The 18,691-nt window shown below is 46.9% G+C and overlaps 1 protein-coding gene across 1 annotated transcript in view; it reads left to right on the top strand.

The window, feature by feature from the left end:
- The first annotated feature begins 7,232 nt into the window (after window positions 1-7,232).
- The window catches only part of LOC141245030 (solute carrier organic anion transporter family member 1A2-like), a 37,052-nt gene continuing 25,593 nt past the window's right edge, over window positions 7,233-18,691 (top strand). Inside the window, exon 1 of the mRNA XM_073669034.1 lies at window positions 7,233-7,382. Within this exon, the coding sequence (XP_073525135.1) occupies window positions 7,262-7,382 (121 nt within the window). The 5' untranslated portion in view covers window positions 7,233-7,261. The remainder of the gene's footprint in view (window positions 7,383-18,691) is intronic.

Raw genomic sequence — 18,691 nt, 5'->3', positions numbered from 1 at the left:
ATATGTATCTGCGGGGGAGGGGGCTGTGGTGTAATATATAATATGTATCTGCGGGGGAGGGGGCTGTGGTGTAATATATAATATGTATCTGCGGGGGAGGGGACTGTGGTGTAATATATAATATGTATCTGCGTGGGAGGGGCTGTGGTGTAATATATAACATGTATCTGCGGGGGAGGGGCTGTGGTGTAATATATAACATGTATCTGCGGGGGAGGGGTCTGTGATGTCATATATAATATGTATCTGCGGGGGAGGGGGCTGTGATGTCATATATAATCTGTATCTGCGGGGAGGGGACTGTGGTGTAATATATAATATGTATCTGCGGGGGAGGGGACTGTGGTGTAATATATAATATGTATCTGTGGGGGAGGGGAATGTGGTGTAATATATAATATGTATCTGCGGGGGAGGGGACTGTGGTGTAATATATAATAAGTATCTGCGGGGGAGGGGGCTGTGGTGTAATATATAATATGTATCTGTGGGGGAGGGGGCTGTGGTGTAATATATAATATGTATCTGCGGGGGAGGGGGCTGTGGTGTAATATATAATATGTGTCTGTGGGGGAGGGGACTGTGGTGTAATATATAATATGTGTCTGCGGGGGAGGGGACTGTGGTGTAATATATAATATGTATCTGTGGGGGAGGGGACTGTGGTGTAATATATAATATGTATCTGCGGGGGAGGGGAATGTGGTGTAATATATAATATGTATCTTCGGGGGAGGGGAATGTGGTGTAATATATAATATGTATCTTCAGGGGAGGGGGCTGTGGTGTAATATATAATATGTATCTGCGGGGGAGGGGACTGTGGTGTAATATATAATATGTATCTGCCGCGGAGGGGACTGTGGTGTAATATATAATATGTATCTTCGGGGGAGGGGGCTGTGGTGTAATATATAATATGTATCTGCGGGGGAGGGGACTGTGGTGTAATATATAATATGTATCTGTGGGGGAGGAGGCTGTGGTGTAATATATAATATGTATCGTCGGGGGAGGGGACTGTGGAGTAATATATAATATGTATCTGCGGGGGAGGGGGCTGTGGTGTAATATATAATATGTATCGGCGGGGGAAGGGGCTGTGGTGTAATATATAATATGTATCTGCGGGGGAGGGGACTGTGGTGTAATATATAATATGTATCTGCGGGGGAGGGGGCTGTGGTGTAATATATAATATGTATCTGCGGGGGAGGGGACTGTGGAGTAATATATAATATGTATCTGCGGGGGAGGGGGCTGTGGTGTAATATATAATATGTATCTGCCGCGGAGGGGACTGTGGTGTAATATATAATAGGTATCTGTGGGGGAGGGGGCTGTGGTGTAATATATAATATGTATCTGCGGGGGAGGGGACTGTGGTGTAATATATAATATGTATCTGTGGGGGAGGAGGCTGTGGTGTAATATATAATATGTATCGTCGGGGGAGGGGACTGTGGAGTAATATATAATATGTATCTGCGGGGGAGGGGGCTGTGGTGTAATATATAATATGTATCGGCGGGGAAGGGGCTGTGGTGTAATATATAATATGTATCTGCGGGGGAGGGGACTGTGGTGTAATATATAATATGTATCTGCGGGGGAGGGGGCTGTGGTGTAATATATAATATGTATCTGCGGGGGAGGGGACTGTGGAGTAATATATAATATGTATCTGTGGGGGAGCGGGCTGTGATGTAATATATAATATGTATCTGCAGGGGAGGGGGCTGTGGTGTAATATATAATATGTATCTGCGGGGGAGGGGGCTGTGGTGTAATATATAATATGTATCTGCGAGGGAGGGGACTGTGGTGTAATATTTAATATGTATCTGCAGGGGAGGGGGCTGTGGTGTAATATATAATATGTATCTGCGGGGGAGGGGGCTGTGGTGTAATATATAATATGTATCTGCGGGGGAGGCGGCTGTGGTGTAATATATAGTATGTATCTGCGGGGGAGGGGGCTGTGGTGTAATATATCATATGTATCTGCGGGGGAGGGGGCTGTGGTGTAATGTAAAAAATATGTATCTGCGGAGGAGGGGGCTGTGGTGTCATATATAATATGTATCTTCAGGGGAGGAGGCTGTGGTGTAATATATAATATGTATCTGTGGGGGAGGGGACTGTGGTGTAATATATAATATGTATCTGCGGGGGAGGGGGCTGTGGTGTAATATATAATATGTATCTGCGGGGGAGGGGGCCGTGGTGTAATATATAATATGTATCTGCGGGGGAGGGGGCTGTGGTGTAATATATAATATGTATCTGTGGGGGAGGGGGCTGTGGTGTAATATATAATATGTATCTGTGGGGGAGGGGGCTGTGGTGTAATATATAATATGTATCTGTGGGGGAGGGGGCTAGGTGTAATATATAATATGTATCTGTGGGGGAGGGGGCTGTGGTGTAATATATAATACGTATCTGTTGGGGAGGGGGCTAGGTGTAATATATAATATGTATCTGTGGGGGAGGGGGCTGTGGTGTAATATATAATATGTATCTGTAGGGGAGGGGGCTGTGGTGTAATATATAATATGTATCTGTGGGGGAGGGGACTGTGGTGTAATATATAATATGTATCTGTGGGGGAGGGGGCTGTGGTGTAATATATAATATGTATCTGCGGGGGAGGGGCTAGGTGTAATATATATTATGTATCTGTGGGGGAGGGGGCTGTGGTGTAATATATAATATGTATCTGTGGGGGAGGGGACTGTGGTGTAATATATAATATGTATCTGTGGGTGAGGGGACTGTGGTGTAATATATAATATGTATCTGCGGGGGAGGGGGCTAGGTGTAATATATAATATGTATCTGTGGGGGAGGGGGCTGTGGTGTAATATATAATATGTATCTGCAGGGGAGGGGACTGTGGAGTAATATATAATATGTATATGTGGGGGAGGGGGCTGTGATGTAATATATAATATGTATCTGCAGGGGAGGGGGCTGTGGTGTAATATATAATATGTATCTGCGGGGGAGGGGGCTGTGGTGTAATATATAATATGTATCTGCGAGGGAGGGGACTGTGGTGTAATATTTAATATGTATCTGCAGGGGAGGGGGCTGTGGTGTAATATATAATATGTATCTGCGGGGGAGGGGGCTGTGGTGTAATATATAATATGTATCTGCGGGGGAGGTGGCTTTGGTGTAATATATAGTATGTATCTGCGGGGGAGGGGGCTGTGGTGTAATATATCATATGTATCTGCGGGGGAGGGGGCTGTGGTGTAATATATAATATGTATCTGCGGAGGAGGGGGCTGTGGTGTAATATATAATATGTATCTTCAGGGGAGGAGGCTGTGGTGTAATATATAATATGTATCTGTGGGGGAGGGGACTGTGGTGTAATATATAATATGTATCTGCGGGGGAGGGGGCTGTGGTGTAATATATAATATGTATCTGCGGGGGAGGGGGCCGTGGTGTAATATATAATATGTATCTGCGGGGGAGGGGGCTGTGGTGTAATATATAATATGTATCTGTGGGGGAGGGGGCTGTGGTGTAATATATAATATGTATCTGTGGGGGAGGGGGCTGTGGTGTAATATATAATATGTATCTGTGGGGGAGGGGGCTAGGTGTAATATATAATATGTATCTGTGGGGGAGGGGGCTGTGGTGTAATATATAATATGTATCTGTTGGGGAGGGGGCTAGGTGTAATATATAATATGTATCTGTGGGGGAGGGGGCTGTGGTGTAATATATAATATGTATCTGTAGGGGAGGGGGCTGTGGTGTAATATATAATATGTATCTGTGGGGGAGGGGACTGTGGTGTAATATATAATATGTATCTGTGGGGGAGGGGGCTGTGGTGTAATATATAATATGTATCTGCGGGGGAGGGGGCTAGGTGTAATATATAATATGTATCTGCGGGGAGGGGGCTGTGGTGTAATATATAATATGTATCTGTGGGGGAGGGGGCTGTGGTGTAATATATAATATGTATCTGTGGGGGAGGGGGCTGTGGTGTAATATATAATATGTATCTGTTGGGGAGGGGGCTAGGTGTAATATATAATATGTATCTGTGGGGGAGGGGGCTGTGGTGTAATATATAATATGTATCTGTAGGGGAGGGGGCTGTGGTGTAATATATAATATGTATCTGTGGGGGAGGGGACTGTGGTGTAATATATAATATGTATCTGTGGGGGAGGGGGCTGTGGTGTAATATATAATATGTATCTGCGGGGGAGGGGGCTAGGTGTAATATATAATATGTATCTGTGGGGGAGGGGGCTGTGGTGTAATATATAATATGTATCTGTGTGGGAGGGGACTGTGGTGTAATATATAATATGTATCTGTGGGGGAGGGGACTGTGGTGTAATATATAATATGTATCTGCGGGGAGGGGGCTAGGTGTAATATATAATATGTATCTGTGGGGGAGGGGGCTGTGGTGTAATATATAATATGAATATGTATCTCTGGGGGAGGGGACTGTGGTGTAATATATAATATGTATCTGCGGGGGAGGGGGCTCTGGTGTAATATATAATATGTATCTGTGGGGGAGGGGGCTGTGGTGTAATATATAATATGTATCTGCGGGGGACGGGGCTGTGGTGTAATATATAATATGTATCTGCGGGGGAGGGGACTGTGGTGTAATATATAATATGTATCTCTGGGGGAGGGGGCTGCGGTGTAATATATAATATGTATCTGCGGGGGAGGGGGCTCTGGTGTAATATATAATATGTATCTGCGGGGGAGGGGTCTGTGGTGTAATATATAATATGTATCTGCGGGGGAGGGGACTGTGGTGTAATATATAATATGTATCTCTGGGGGAGGGGGCTGCGGTGTAATATATAATATGTATCTGCGGGGGAGGGGACTGTGGTGTAATATATAATATGTATCTGCGGGGGAGGGGTCTGTGGTGTAATATATAATATGTATCTGCGGGGGAGGGGACTGTGGTGTAATATATAATATGTATCTCTGGGGGAGGGGGCTGTGGTGTAATATATAATATGTATCTCTGGGGGAGGGGGCTGCGGTGTAATATATAATATGTATCTGCGGGGGAGGGGGCTCTGGTGTAATATATAATATGTATCTGTGGGGGAGGGGGCTGTGGTGTAATATATAATATGTATCTGCGGGGGAGGGGGCTAGGTGTAATATATAATATGTATCTGTGGAGGAGGGGGCTGTGGTGTAATATATAATATGTATCTGTGGGGGAGGGGACTGTGGTGTAATATATAATATGTATCTGTGGGGGAGGGGGCTGTGGTGTAATATATAACATGTATCTGCGGGGGAGGGGGCTGTGATGTCATATATAATATGTATCTGCGGGGGAGGGGGCTGTGATGTCATATATAATCTGTATCTGCGGGGAGGGGACTGTGGTGTAATATATAATATGTATCTGCGGGGGAGGGGACTGTGGTGTAATATATAATATGTATCTGTGGGGGAGGGGAATGTGGTGTAATATATAATATGTATCTGCGGGGGAGGGGACTGTGGTGTAATATATAATATGTATCTGCGGGGGAGGGGGCTGTGGTGTAATATATAATATGTATCTGCGGGGGAGGGGGCTGTGGTGTAATATATAATATGTATCTGCGGGGGAGGGGGCTGTGGTGTAATATATAATATGTGTCTGTGGGGGAGGGGACTGTGGTGTAATATATAATATGTATCTGCGGGGGAGGGGACTGTGGTGTAATATATAATATGTATCTGTGGGGGAGGGGACTGTGGTGTAATATATAATATGTATCTGAGGGGGAGGGGAATGTGGTGTAATATATAATATGTATCTTCGGGGGAGGGGAATGTGGTGTAATATATAATATGTATCTTCAGGGGAGGGGGCTGTGGTGTAATATATAATATGTATCTGCGAGGGAGGGGGCTGTGGTGTAATATATAATATTTATCTGCGGGGGAGGGGGCTGTGGTGTAATATATAATATGTATCTTCGGGGGAGTGGGCTGTGGTGTAATATATAATATGTATCTGCGGGGGAGGGGACTGTGGTGTAATATATAATATGTATCTGTGGGGGAGGGGGCTGTGGTGTAATATATAATATGTATCGGCGGGGGAGGGGACTGTGGTGTAATATATAATATGTATCTGCGGGGGAGGGGGCTGTGGTGTAATATATAATATGTATTTGTGGGGAGGGGGCTGTGGTGTAATATATAATATGTATTTGCGGGGGAGGGGGCTGTGGTGTAATATATAATATGTATCTGCTGGGGAGGGGACTGTGGTGTAATATATAATATGTATCTGTCGGGGAGGGGACTGTGGTGTAATATATAATATGTATCTGCGGGGGAGGGGGCCGTGGTGTAATATATAATATGTATCTGCGGAGGAGGGGGCTGTGGTGTAATATATAATATGTATCTTCAGGGGAGGGGGCTGTGGTGTAATATATAATATGTATCTGCGGGGGAGGGGGCTGTGGTGTAATATATAATATGTATCTGCGGGGGAGGGGGCTGTGGTGTAATATATAATATGTATCTGCGGGGGAGGGGGCTGTGGTGTAATATATAATATGTATCTTCAGGGGAGGGGGCTGTGGTGTAATATATAATATGTGTCTGTGGGGGAGGGGACTGTGGTGTAATATATAATATGTATCTGCGGGGGAGGGGGCCGTGGTGTAATATATAATATGTATCTGCGGAGGAGGGGGCTGTGGTGTAATATATAATATGTATCTTCAGGGGAGGGGGCTGTGGTGTAATATATAATATGTATCTGCGGGGGAGGGGGCTGTGGTGTAATATATAATATGTATCTGCGGGGGAGGGGGCTGTGGTGTAATATATAATATGTATCTGCGGGGGAGGGGGCTGTGGTGTATTATATAATATGTATCTGCGGGGGAGGGGGCTGTGGTGTAATATATAATATGTATCTGCGGGGGAGGGGGCTGTGATGTAATATATAATCTGTATCTGCGGGGGAGGGGGCTGCGGTGTATTATATAATATGTATCTGCGGGGGAGGGGGCTGTGGTGTAATATATAATATGTATCTGCGGGGGAGGGGGCTGTGATGTCATATATAAATATGTATCTGCGGGGGAGGGGGCTGTGATGTCATATATAATATGTATCTGCGGGGGAGGGGCGGCAGGACGGTCTTTCTCACACACAGGGGCCGCTCTTCTGATTTTCTCTTTTCTCCCCAGTCTGCCAGGCCGGATCCTCCGAGTCTCTGATGTGGATCTTCGTTCTCATGGGGAATATTCTACAAGGCATCGGAGAGACCCCCATAGAGCCCCTCGGACTCTCCTATGTGGACGACTTCGCCAAAGAGGAAAACTCTCCGTTCTACATCGGTAACTAACGACCAACAAAGGGAAATGCACATCCCAGACCATGACGTCATCTCATCCTCAAGAGCTGCGCTCACTATTCTGCTCATACACCATCTCATCCTCCAGTCACCTCCACAGCTGCACTCACTATTCTGCTCATACATCATCTCATCCTCCAGTCACCTCCAGAGCTGCGCTCACTATTCTGCTCATACATCATCTCATCCCCCAGTCACCTCCAGAGCTGCACTCACTATTCTGCTCATACATCATTTCATCCTCCAGTCACCTCCAGAGCTGCACTCACTATTCTGCTCATACATCATCTCATCCCCCAGTCACCTCCAGAGCTCCACTCACTATTCTGCTCATGCATCATCTCATCCCCCAGTCACCTCCAGAGCTGCACTCACTATTCTGCTCATACATCATCTCCTCCTCCAGTCACCTCCAGAGCTGCACTCACTATTCTGCTCATACATCATCTCATCCTCCAGTCACCTCCAGAGCTGCACTCACTATTCTGCTCATACATCATCTCATCCTCAAGAACTGCGCTCACTATTCTGCTCATACATCATCTCATCCTCCAGTCACCTCCAGAGCTGCAGTCACTATTCTGCTGTTACATTGTGTCTTATCCTCCAGTCACCTCCAGAGCTGCACTCACTATTCTGCTCATACATCATCTCATCCTCCAGTCACCTCCAGAGCTGCTCTCACTATTCTGCTCATGCATCATATCACCCCCCAGTCACCTCCAGAGCTGCACTCACTATTCTGCTCATACATCATCTCATCCCCCAGTCACCTCCAGAGCTGCACTCACTATTCTGCTCATACATCATCTCATCCTCCAGTCACCTCCAGAGCTGCACTCACTACGTATTCTGCTCATACATCATCTCATCCTCCAGTCACCTCCAGAGCTGCGCTCACTTTTCTGCTGTTACATTGTGTCTTATCCTCCAGTCACCTCCAGAGCTGCGCTCACTATTCTGCTGTTACATTATGTCTTATCCTATAGTCACCTCCAGAGCTGAACTCACTATTCTACTGTTACATCGTGTCTTGTCCTCCAGTCACCTCCAGAGCTGCAGTCACTATTCTGCTGTTACATCGTGTCTTATTCTCCAGTCACCTCCAGAGCTGTAGTCACTATTTTGCTGTTACATCGTGTCTTATACTCCAGTCACCTCCAGAGCTGCAGTCACTATTCTGCTGTTACATCATGTCTTATCCTCCAGTTACCTCCAGAGCTGCACTCACTATTCTGCTCATACATCATCTCCTCCTTCAGTCACCTCCACAGCTGCACTCACTATTCTGATCATACGTCGTCTCCTCCTCCAGTCACCTCCACAGCTGCACTCACTATTCTGCTTATACATCATCTCATCCTCCAGTCACCTCAAGAGCTGCGCTCACTATTCTACTCATACATGATCTCCTCCTCTAGTCACCTCCAGAGCTGCACTCACTATTCTGCTCATACATCATCTCCTCCTCCAATCACCTCCACAGCTGCACTCACTATTCTGCTCATACATCATCCCATCCTCCAGTCACCTCAACAGCTGCGCTCACTATTCTACTCATACATCATCTCATCCTCCAGTAACCTCCAGAGCTGCGCTCACTATTCTGCTCATACATCATCTCATCCTCCAGTCACCTCCAGAGCTGCACTCACTATTTTGCTCATACATCGTCTCCTCCTCCTGTCACCTCCACAGCTGCACTCACTATTATGCTCATACATCATCTCATCCTCCAGTCACCTCCAGAGCTGCACTCATTATTCTGCTCATACATCGTCTCATCCTCCAGTCACCTCCAGAGCTGCGCTCACTATTCTGCTCATACATCATCTCATCCACCAGTCACCTCCAGAGCTGCACTCATTATTCTGCTCATACATCGTCTCATCCTCCAGTCACCTCCAGAGCTGCGCTCACTATTCTGCTATACATCAATTCATCGTCCAGTCACCTCCAGAGCTGCGCTCACTATTCTGCTCATACATCAATTCATCCTCCAGTCTCCTCCAGAGCTGCGCTCACTATTCTGCTCATAAATCAATTCATCCTCCAGTCACCTTTAGAGCTGCATTCACTATTCTACTCATACATCAAGTCTTATCCTCCAGCCACCTCCAGAGCTGCATTCACTTTTCTGCTCATACATCGTCTCATCCTCCCGTCACCTCCAGAGCTGCAGTCACTATTCTGCTGTTACATCGTGTCTTATCCTCCAGTCATCTCCAGAGCTGCAGTCACTATTCTGCTGTTACATCGTGTCTTATCCTCCAGTCACCTCCAGAGCTGCAGTCACTATTCTGCTGTTACATCGTGTCTTGTCCTCTAGTTACCACTAGAGCTGCAGTCAGTATTCTGCTGTTACATTATGTCTTATTCTCCAGTCACCTCCAGAGCTGCACTCACTATTCTGCTGTTACATCTTGTCTTGTCCTCCAGTCACCTTCAGAGCTGCAATCAGTATTCTGCTGTTACATTGTGTCTTATCCTCCAGTCACCTCCAGAGCTGCACTCACTATTCTGCTGTTACATCTTGTCTTATCCTCCAGTCACCTCCAGAGCTGCACTCACTATTCTGCTGTTACATCGTGTCTTATCCTCCAGTCACCTCCAGAGCTACACTCACTATTCTGCTGTTACATCTTATCTTATCCTCCAGTCAACTCCAGAGCTGCACTCACTATTCTGCTGTTACATTATGTCTTATCCTCCAGTCACCTCCAGAGCTGCACTCACTATTCTGCTGTTACATCTTGTCTTGTCCTCCAGTCACCTCCAGAGCTTCAATCAGTATTCTGCTGTTACATTGTGTCTTATCCTCCAGTCACCTCCAGAGCTGCAGTCACTATTCTGCTGTTACATTGTGTCATCCTCCAGAGCTGCAGTCAATATTCTGCTCTTCCATTGTGTTATCCTCCAGTCACCTCCAGAGCTGCAGTCACAATTCTGCTGTTACATTGTGTCTTATACTCCAGTCACCTCCAGAGCTGCACTCACTATTCTGCTCATACATCATGTCTTGTCCTCCAGTCACCTCCAGAGCTGCACTCACTATTCTGCTGTTACATCATGTCTTATCCTCCAGTCACCTCCAGAGCTGCAGTCACTAGTCTGCTGTTACATCATGTCTTATCCTCCAGTCACCTCCACAGCTGCATTCACTATTCTGCTCATACATCATCTCATCCTCCAGTCACCTCCAGAGCTGCACTCACTATTCTGCTCATACATCATCTCCTCCTCCAGTCACCTCCAGAGCTGCACTCACTATTCTGCTCATACATCATCTCATCCTCCAGTCACCTCCAGAGCTGCGCTCACTATTCTGCTCATACATTAATTCATCCTCCAGTCACCTTCAGAGCTGTGCTCGCTATTCTGCTCATACATCATGTTTTATCCTCCAGTCACCTCCAGAGCTGCACTCACTATTCTGCTCATACATCATCTCCTCCTCCAGTCACCTCCAGAGCTGCACTCACTATTCTGCTCATACATCATCTCATCCTCCAGTCACCTCCAGAGCTGCCCTCACTATTCTGCTCATACATCATCTCCTCCTCCAGTCACCTCCAGAGCTGCACTCACTATTCTGCTGTTACACTGTGTCTTATCCTCCAGTCACCTCCAGAGCTGCAGTCCCTATTCTGCTGTTACATCATGTCTTATCCTCCAGTCACCTCCAGAGCTGCAGTCACTATTCTGCTGTTACATTGTGTCTTATCCTCCAGTCTCCTCCAGTGCTGCACTCACTTTTCTGCTGTTACATTGTTTCTTATACCTCCAGTCACCTCCAGAGCTGCACTCACTATTCTGCTGTTACACCGTGTCTTATCCTCCAGTCACCTCCAGAGCTGCAGTCACTATTCTGCTGTTACATCATGTCTTATCCTTCAGTCACCTCCAGAGCTGCACTCACTATTCTGCTGTTACATTGTTTCTTATACCTCCAGTCACCTCCAGAGCTGCAGTCACTATTCTGCTGTTACATTGTGTCTTATTATCCTCCAGTTACCTCCAGAGCAGCACCCACTATTCTGCTCTTACATTGTGTCATCCTTCAGAGCTGCAGTCACTATTCTGCTCTTACATTGTGTCTTATCCACCAGTCACCTCCAGAGCTGCACCCACTATTCTGCTCTTACATTGTGTCTTATCCTCCAGTCACCTCCACAGCTGCAGTCACTATTCTGCTGTTACATTGTGTCTTATCCTCCAGTCACCTTCAGAGCTGCGCTCACTATTCTGCTCTAACATCATGTCTTGCCCTCCAGTGACCTCCAGAGCTGCACTCACTATTCTGCTGTTACATCGTGTCTTATCCTTCAGTCACCTCCAGAGCTGCACTTACTATTCTGCTCTAACATCATGTCTTATCCTCCAGTCACCTCCAGAGCTGCGCTCACTATTCTGCTGTTACATCGTGTCTTATCCTTCAGTCACCTCCAGAGCTGCACTCACTATTCTGCTCTAACATCATGTCTTATCCTCCAGTCACCTCCAGAGCTGCGCTCACTATTCTGCTGTTACATCGTGTCTTATCCTCCAGTCACCTCCAGAGCTGCAGTCACTATTCTGCTGTTACATCGTGTCTTATCCTCCTGTCACCTCCAGAGCTGCAGTCACTATTCTACTGTTACATCATGTCTTATCCTCCAGTCACCTCCAGAGCTGCAGTTACTATTCTGCTGTTACATCATGTCTTGTCCTCCAGTCACTTCCAGAGCTGCAGTCACTATTCTGCTGTTACATCGTGTCTTGTCCTCTAGTTACCACTAGAGCTGCAGTCAGTATTCTGCTGTTACATTGTGTCTTATCCTCCAGAGCTGCAGTCACTATTCTGCTGTTACATTGTGTCTTATTCTCCAGTCACCTCCAGAGCTGCACTCACTATTCTGCTGTTTCATCTTGTCTTGTTCTCCAGTCACCTCCAGAGCTGCAATCAGTATTCTGCTGTTACATTGTGTCTTATCCTCCAGTCACCTCCAGAGCTGCACTCACTTTTCTGCTGTTACATCGTGTCTTATCCTCCAGTCACCTCCAGAGCTTCACTCACTATTCTGCTGTTACATCTTGTCTTGTCCTCCAGTCACCTCCAGAGCTGCAATCAGTATTCTGCTGTTACATTGTGTCTTATCCTCCAGTCACCTCCAGAGCTGCACTCACTATTCTGCTGTTACATCTTGTCTTATCCTCCAGTCACCTCCAGAGCTGCACTCACTATTCTACTGTTACATTATGTCTTATCCTCCAGTCACCTCCAGAGCTACACTCACTATTCTGCTGTTACATCTTGTCTTGTTCTCCAGTCACCTCCAGAGCTGCAATCAGTATTCTGCTGTTACATTGTGTCTTATCCTCCAGTCACCTCCAGAGCTGCAGTCACAATTCTGCTGTTACATTGTGTCTTATACTCCAGTCACCTCCAGAGCTGCGCTCACTATTCTGCTCTAACATCATGTCTTGTCCTCCAGTCACCTCCAGAGCTGCACTCACTATTCTGCTGTTACATCATGTCTTATCCTCCAGTCACCTCCAGAGCTGCAGTCACTAGTCTGCTGTTACATCATGTCTTATCCTCCAGTCACCTCCACAGCTGCATTCACTATTCTGCTCATACATTAATTCATCCTCCAGTCACCTTCAGAGCTGTGCTTGATATTCTGCTCATACATCATGTCTTATCCTCCAGTCACCTCCACAGCTGCAGTCACTATTCTGCTGTTACATCGTGTCTTATCCGCCAGTCACCTCCAGAGCTGCAGTCACTATTCTGCTGTTACATCGTGTCTTGTCCTCCAGTTACCACTAGAGCTGCAGTCAGTATTCTGCTGTTGCATTGTGTCTTATCCTCCAGAGCAGCAGTCACTATTCTGCTGTTACATTGTGTCTTATCCTCCAGTCACCTCGAGAGCTGCACTCACTAATCTGCTCTAACATTGTGTCTTATCCTACAGTCACCTCCAGAGCTCCACTCACTATTCTGCTGTTACATCGTGTCTTGTCCTCCAGTCACCTCCAGAGCAGCGCTCAGTATTCTGCTCTTACATTGTGTCTTATCCTCCAGTCACCTCCAGAGCTGCAGTCACTATTCTGCTATTACATTGTGTCTTATCCTCCAGTCACCTCCAGAGCTGCACTCACTTATCTGCTCTAACATTGTGTCTTATCCTCCAGTCACCTCCAGAGCTCCACTCACTATTCTGCTGTTACATCGTGTCTTATCCTCCAGTCACCTCCAGAGCTGCAGTCACTATTCTGCTGTTACATCGTGTCTTGTCCTCCAGTCACCTCCAGAGCTGCACTCACTATTCTGCTGTTACATCATCTCTTATCCTCCAGTCACCTCCAGAGCTGCAGTCACTATTCTGCTGTTACATTGTGTCTTATCCTCCAGTCACCTCGAGAGCTGCACTCACTAATCTGCTCTAACATTGTGTCTTATCCTACAGTCACCTCCAGAGCTCCACTCACTATTCTGCTGTTACATCATGTCTTATCCTCCAGTCACCTCCAGAGCAGCGCTCAGTATTCTGCTCTTACATTGTGTCTTATCCTCCAGTCACCTCCAGAGCTGCAGTCACTATTCTGCTATTACATTGTGTCTTATCCTCCAGTCACCTCCAGAGCTGCACTCACTAATCTGCTCTAACATTGTGTCTTATCCTCCAGTCACCTCCAGAGCTCCACTCACTATTCTGCTGTTACATCGTGTCTTATCCTCCAGTCACCTCCAGAGCTGCAGTCACTATTCTGCTGTTACATCGTGTCTTGTCCTCCAGTCACCTCCAGAGCTGCACTCACTATTCTGCTGTTACATCATCTCTTATCCTCCAGTCACCTCCAGAGCTGCAGTCACTATTCTGCTGTTACATCATGTCTTATCCTCCAGTCTCCTCCAGAGCTGCACTCACTATTCTGCTGTTACATCATCTCTTATCCTCCAGTCTCCTCCAGAGCTGCACTCACTATTCTGCTGTTACATTGTGTCTTATCCTCCAGTCACCTCAAGAGCTGCAGTCACTATTCTGCTGTTACATCGTGTCTTGTCCTCCAGTCACCTCCAGAGCTGCACTCACTATTCTGCTGTTACATCATCTCTTATCCTCCAGTCTCCTCCAGAGCTGCACTCACTATTCTGCTGTTACATTGTGTCTTATCCTCCAGTCACCTCCAGAGCTGCGCTCAGTATTCTGCTCTTACATCGTGTCTTATCCTCCAGTCATCTCCAAAGCTGCAGTCACTATTCTGCTGTTACATGGTGTCTTATCCTCCAGCCACCTCCAGAGCTGCAGTCACTATTCTGCTGTTACATTGTGTCATCCTCCAGAGCTGCAGTCAATATTCTGCTCTTCCATTGTGTTATCCTCCAGTCACCTCCAGAGCTGCAGTCACAATTCTGCTGTTACATTGTGTCTTATACTCCAGTCACCTCCAGAGCTGCGCTCACTATTCTGCTCTAACATTATGTCTTGTCCTCCAGTCACCTCCAGAGCTGCACTCACTATTCTGCTGTTACATCATGTCTTATCCTCCAGTCACCTCCAGAGCTGCAGTCACTAGTCTGCTGTTACATCATGTCTTATCCTCCAGTCACCTCCACAGCTGCATTCACTATTCTGCTCATACATCATTTCATCCTCCAGTCACCTCCAGAGCTGCACTCACTATTCTGCTCATACATCATCTCATCCTCCAGTCACCTCCAGAGCTGCGCTCACTATTCTGCTCATACATTAATTCATCCTCCAGTCACCTTCAGAGCTGTGCTCGATATTCTGCTCATACATCATGTTTTATCCTCCAGTCACCTCCAGAGCTGCACTCACTATTCTGCTCATACATCATCTCCTCCTTCAGTCACCTCCAGAGCTGCACTCACTATTCTGCTGTTACATTGTGTCTTATCCTCCAGTCACCTCCAGAGCTGCACTCACTATTCTGCTGTTACATTGTGTCTCATCCTCCAGTCTCTTCCAGAGCTGCGCTCAGAATTCTGCTGTTACATTGTGTCTTATCCTCCAGTCACCTCCAGAGCTGCGCTCAGTTTTTTGCTGTTACATTGTCTTATCCTCCAGAGCTGCGCTCAGTATTCTGCTCTTACATCATGTCTTGTCCTCCAATCACCTCCAGAGCTGCAGTCACTATTCTGCTGTTACATCGTGTCTTGTCCTCCAGTCACCTCCAGAGCTGCAGTCACTATTCTGCTGTTACATCGTGTCTTGTCCTCCAGTCACCTCCAGAGCTGCACTCATTATTCTACTGTTACATCATGTCTTGTCCTCCAGTCACCGCCAGAGCTGCAGTCACTATTCTGCTGTTACATTCTGTGTTATGCTCCAGTCACCTCCAGAGCTGCACTCACTATTCTGCTGTTACATCATGTCTTGTCCTCCAGTCACCTCCAGAGCTGCACTCACTATTCTGCTTTTACATCATGTCTTATCCTCCAGTCACCTCCAGAGCTGCACTCACTATTCTGCTGTTACATTGTGTCTTGTCCTCCAGTCACCTCCAGAGCTGCACTCACTATTCTGCTGTTACATCGTGTCTTGTCCTCCAGTCACCTACAGAGCTGCACTCACTATTCTGCTGTAACATCATGTCTTATCCTCAGTCACCTCCAGAGCTGCACTCACTATTCTGCTGTTACATCGTGTCTTATCCTCCAGTCACCTCCAGAGCTGCACTCACTATTCTGCTATTACATCGTGTCTTATCCTCCAGAGCTGCAGTCACTATTCTGCTGTTACATTGTGTCTCATCCTCCAGTCACCTCCAGAGCGGCATTCACTATTCTGCTGTTACATCATGTCTTATCCTCCAGTCCCCTCCAGAGCTGCAGTCACTATTCTGCTGTTACATCGTGTCTTATCCTCCAGTCACCTCCAGAGCTGCAGTCACTATTCTGCTGTTACATCATGTCTTATCCTGCAGTCACCTCCAGAGCTGCAGTCACTATTCTGCTGTTACATCGTGTCTTATCCTCCAGTCCCCTCCAGAGCTGCAGTCACTATTCTGCTGTTACATCGTGTCTTATCCTCCAGTCACCTCCAGAGCTGCAGTCACTATTCTGCTGTTACATCATGTCTTATCCTGCAGTCCCCTCCAGAGCTGCAGTCACTATTCTGCTGTTACATCGTGTCTTATCCTCCAGTCACCTCCAGAGCTGCAGTCACTATTCTGCTGTTACATCATGTCTTATCCTCCAGATCTGCACTCACTATTCTGCTGTTACATCATGTCTTATCCTGCAGTCACCTCCAGAGCTGCAGTCACTATTCTGCTGTTACATCGTGTCTTATCCTCCAGTCACCTCCAGAGCTGCAGTCACTATTCTGCTGTTACATCATGTCTTGTCCTCCAGTCACCTCCAGAGCTGCACTCACTATTCTGCTGTTTCATCGTGTCTTATCCTCCAGTCACCTCCAGAGCTGCACTCACTATTCTGCTCTAACATTGTGTCTTATCCTCCAGTCACCTCCAAAGCTCCTCTCACGATTCTGCTGTTACATCATGTCTTATCCTGCAGAGCTGCAGTCACTATTCTGCTGTTACATCATCTCTTATCCTGCAGTCACCTCCAGAGCTGCAGTCACTATTCTGCTGTTACATCCTGTGTTATGCTCCAGTCACCTCCAGAGCTGCACTCACTATTCTGCTGTTACATCATGTCTTGTCCTCCAGTCACCTCCAGAGCTGCACTCACTATTCTGCTTTTACATCATGTCTTATCCTCCAGTCACCTCCAGAGCTGCACTCACTATTCTGCTGTTACATTGTGTCTTGTCCTCCAGTCACCTCCAGAGCTGCACTCACTATTCTGCTGTTACATCGTGTCTTGTCCTCCAGTCACCTCCAGAGCTGCACTCACTATTCTGCTGTAACATCATGTCTTATCCTCCAGTCACCTCCAGAGCTGCACTCACTATTCTGCTGTTACATTGTGTCTCATCCTCCAGTCACCTCCAGAGCGGCATTCACTATTCTGCTGTTACATCATGTCTTATCCTCCAGTCCCCTCCAGAGCTGCAGTCACTATTCTGCTGTTACATCGTGTCTTATCCTCCAGTCACCTCCAGAGCTGCAGTCACTATTCTGCTGTTACATCATGTCTTATCCTGCAGTCACCTCCAGAGCTGCAGTCACTATTCTGCTGTTACATCGTGTCTTATCCTCCAGTCCCCTCCAGAGCTGCAGTCACTATTCTGCTGTTACATCGTGTCTTATCCTCCAGTCACCTCCAGAGCTGCAGTCACTATTCTGCTGTTACATCATGTCTTATCCTCCAGATCTGCACTCACTATTCTGCTGTTACATCATGTCTTATCCTGCAGTCACCTCCAGAGCTGCAGTCACTATTCTGCTGTTACATCGTGTCTTATCCTCCAGTCACCTCCAGAGCTGCAGTCACTATTCTGCTGTTACATCATGTCTTGTCCTCCAGTCACCTCCAGAGCTGCACTCACTATTCTGCTGTTTCATCGTGTCTTATCCTCCAGAGCTTCAGTCACTATTCTGCTGTTACATCATGAATTATCCTCCAGTCACCTCCAGAGCTGCAGTCACTATTCTGCTGTTACATCGTGTCTTGTCCTCCAGTCACCTCCAGAGCTGCACTCACTATTCTGCTGTTACATTGTGTCTTATCCTCCAGTCACCTCCAGAGCTGCACTCACTATTCTGCTCTAACATTGTGTCTTATCCTCCAGTCACCTCCAAAGCTCCTCTCACGATTCTGCTGTTACATTGTGTCTTATCCTCCAGTCACCTCCAGAGCTGCAGTCACTATTCTGCTGTTACATCATCTCTTATCCTGCAGTCACCTCCAGAGCTGCAGTCACTATTCTGCTGTTACATTGTGTCTTATCCTCCAGTCACCTCCAGAGCTGCAGTCACTATTCTGCTGTTACATCATGTCTTATCCTGCAGTCACCTCCAGAGCTGCAGTCACTATTCTGCTGTTACATCATGTCTTATCCTGCAGTCACCTCCAGAGCTGCAGTCACTATTCTGCTGTTACATCGTGTCTTATCCTCCAGTCACCTCCAGAGCTGCAGTCACTATTCTGCTGTTACATCATCTCTTATCCTGCAGTCACCTCCAGAGCTGCAGTCACTATTCTGCTGTTACATTGTGTCTTATCCTCCAGTCACCTCCAGAGCTGCAGTCACTATTCTGCTGTTACATCATGTCTTATCCTGCAGTCACCTCCAGAGCTGCAGTCACTATTCTGCTGTTACATCATGTCTTATCCTGCAGTCACCTCCAGAGCTGCAGTCACTATTCTGC

This window comes from Phyllobates terribilis, unplaced genomic scaffold, assembly GCF_046119375.1.
Source record: "Phyllobates terribilis strain yellow unplaced genomic scaffold, ASM4611937v1 Scaffold_1728__1_contigs__length_221790, whole genome shotgun sequence".
NCBI classification, from domain to species: Eukaryota; Metazoa; Chordata; class Amphibia; order Anura; family Dendrobatidae; genus Phyllobates; species Phyllobates terribilis.
The sequence above is the reverse complement of the archived record's forward strand: the minus strand, read 5'-3'. Positions and strand labels throughout refer to the sequence as shown.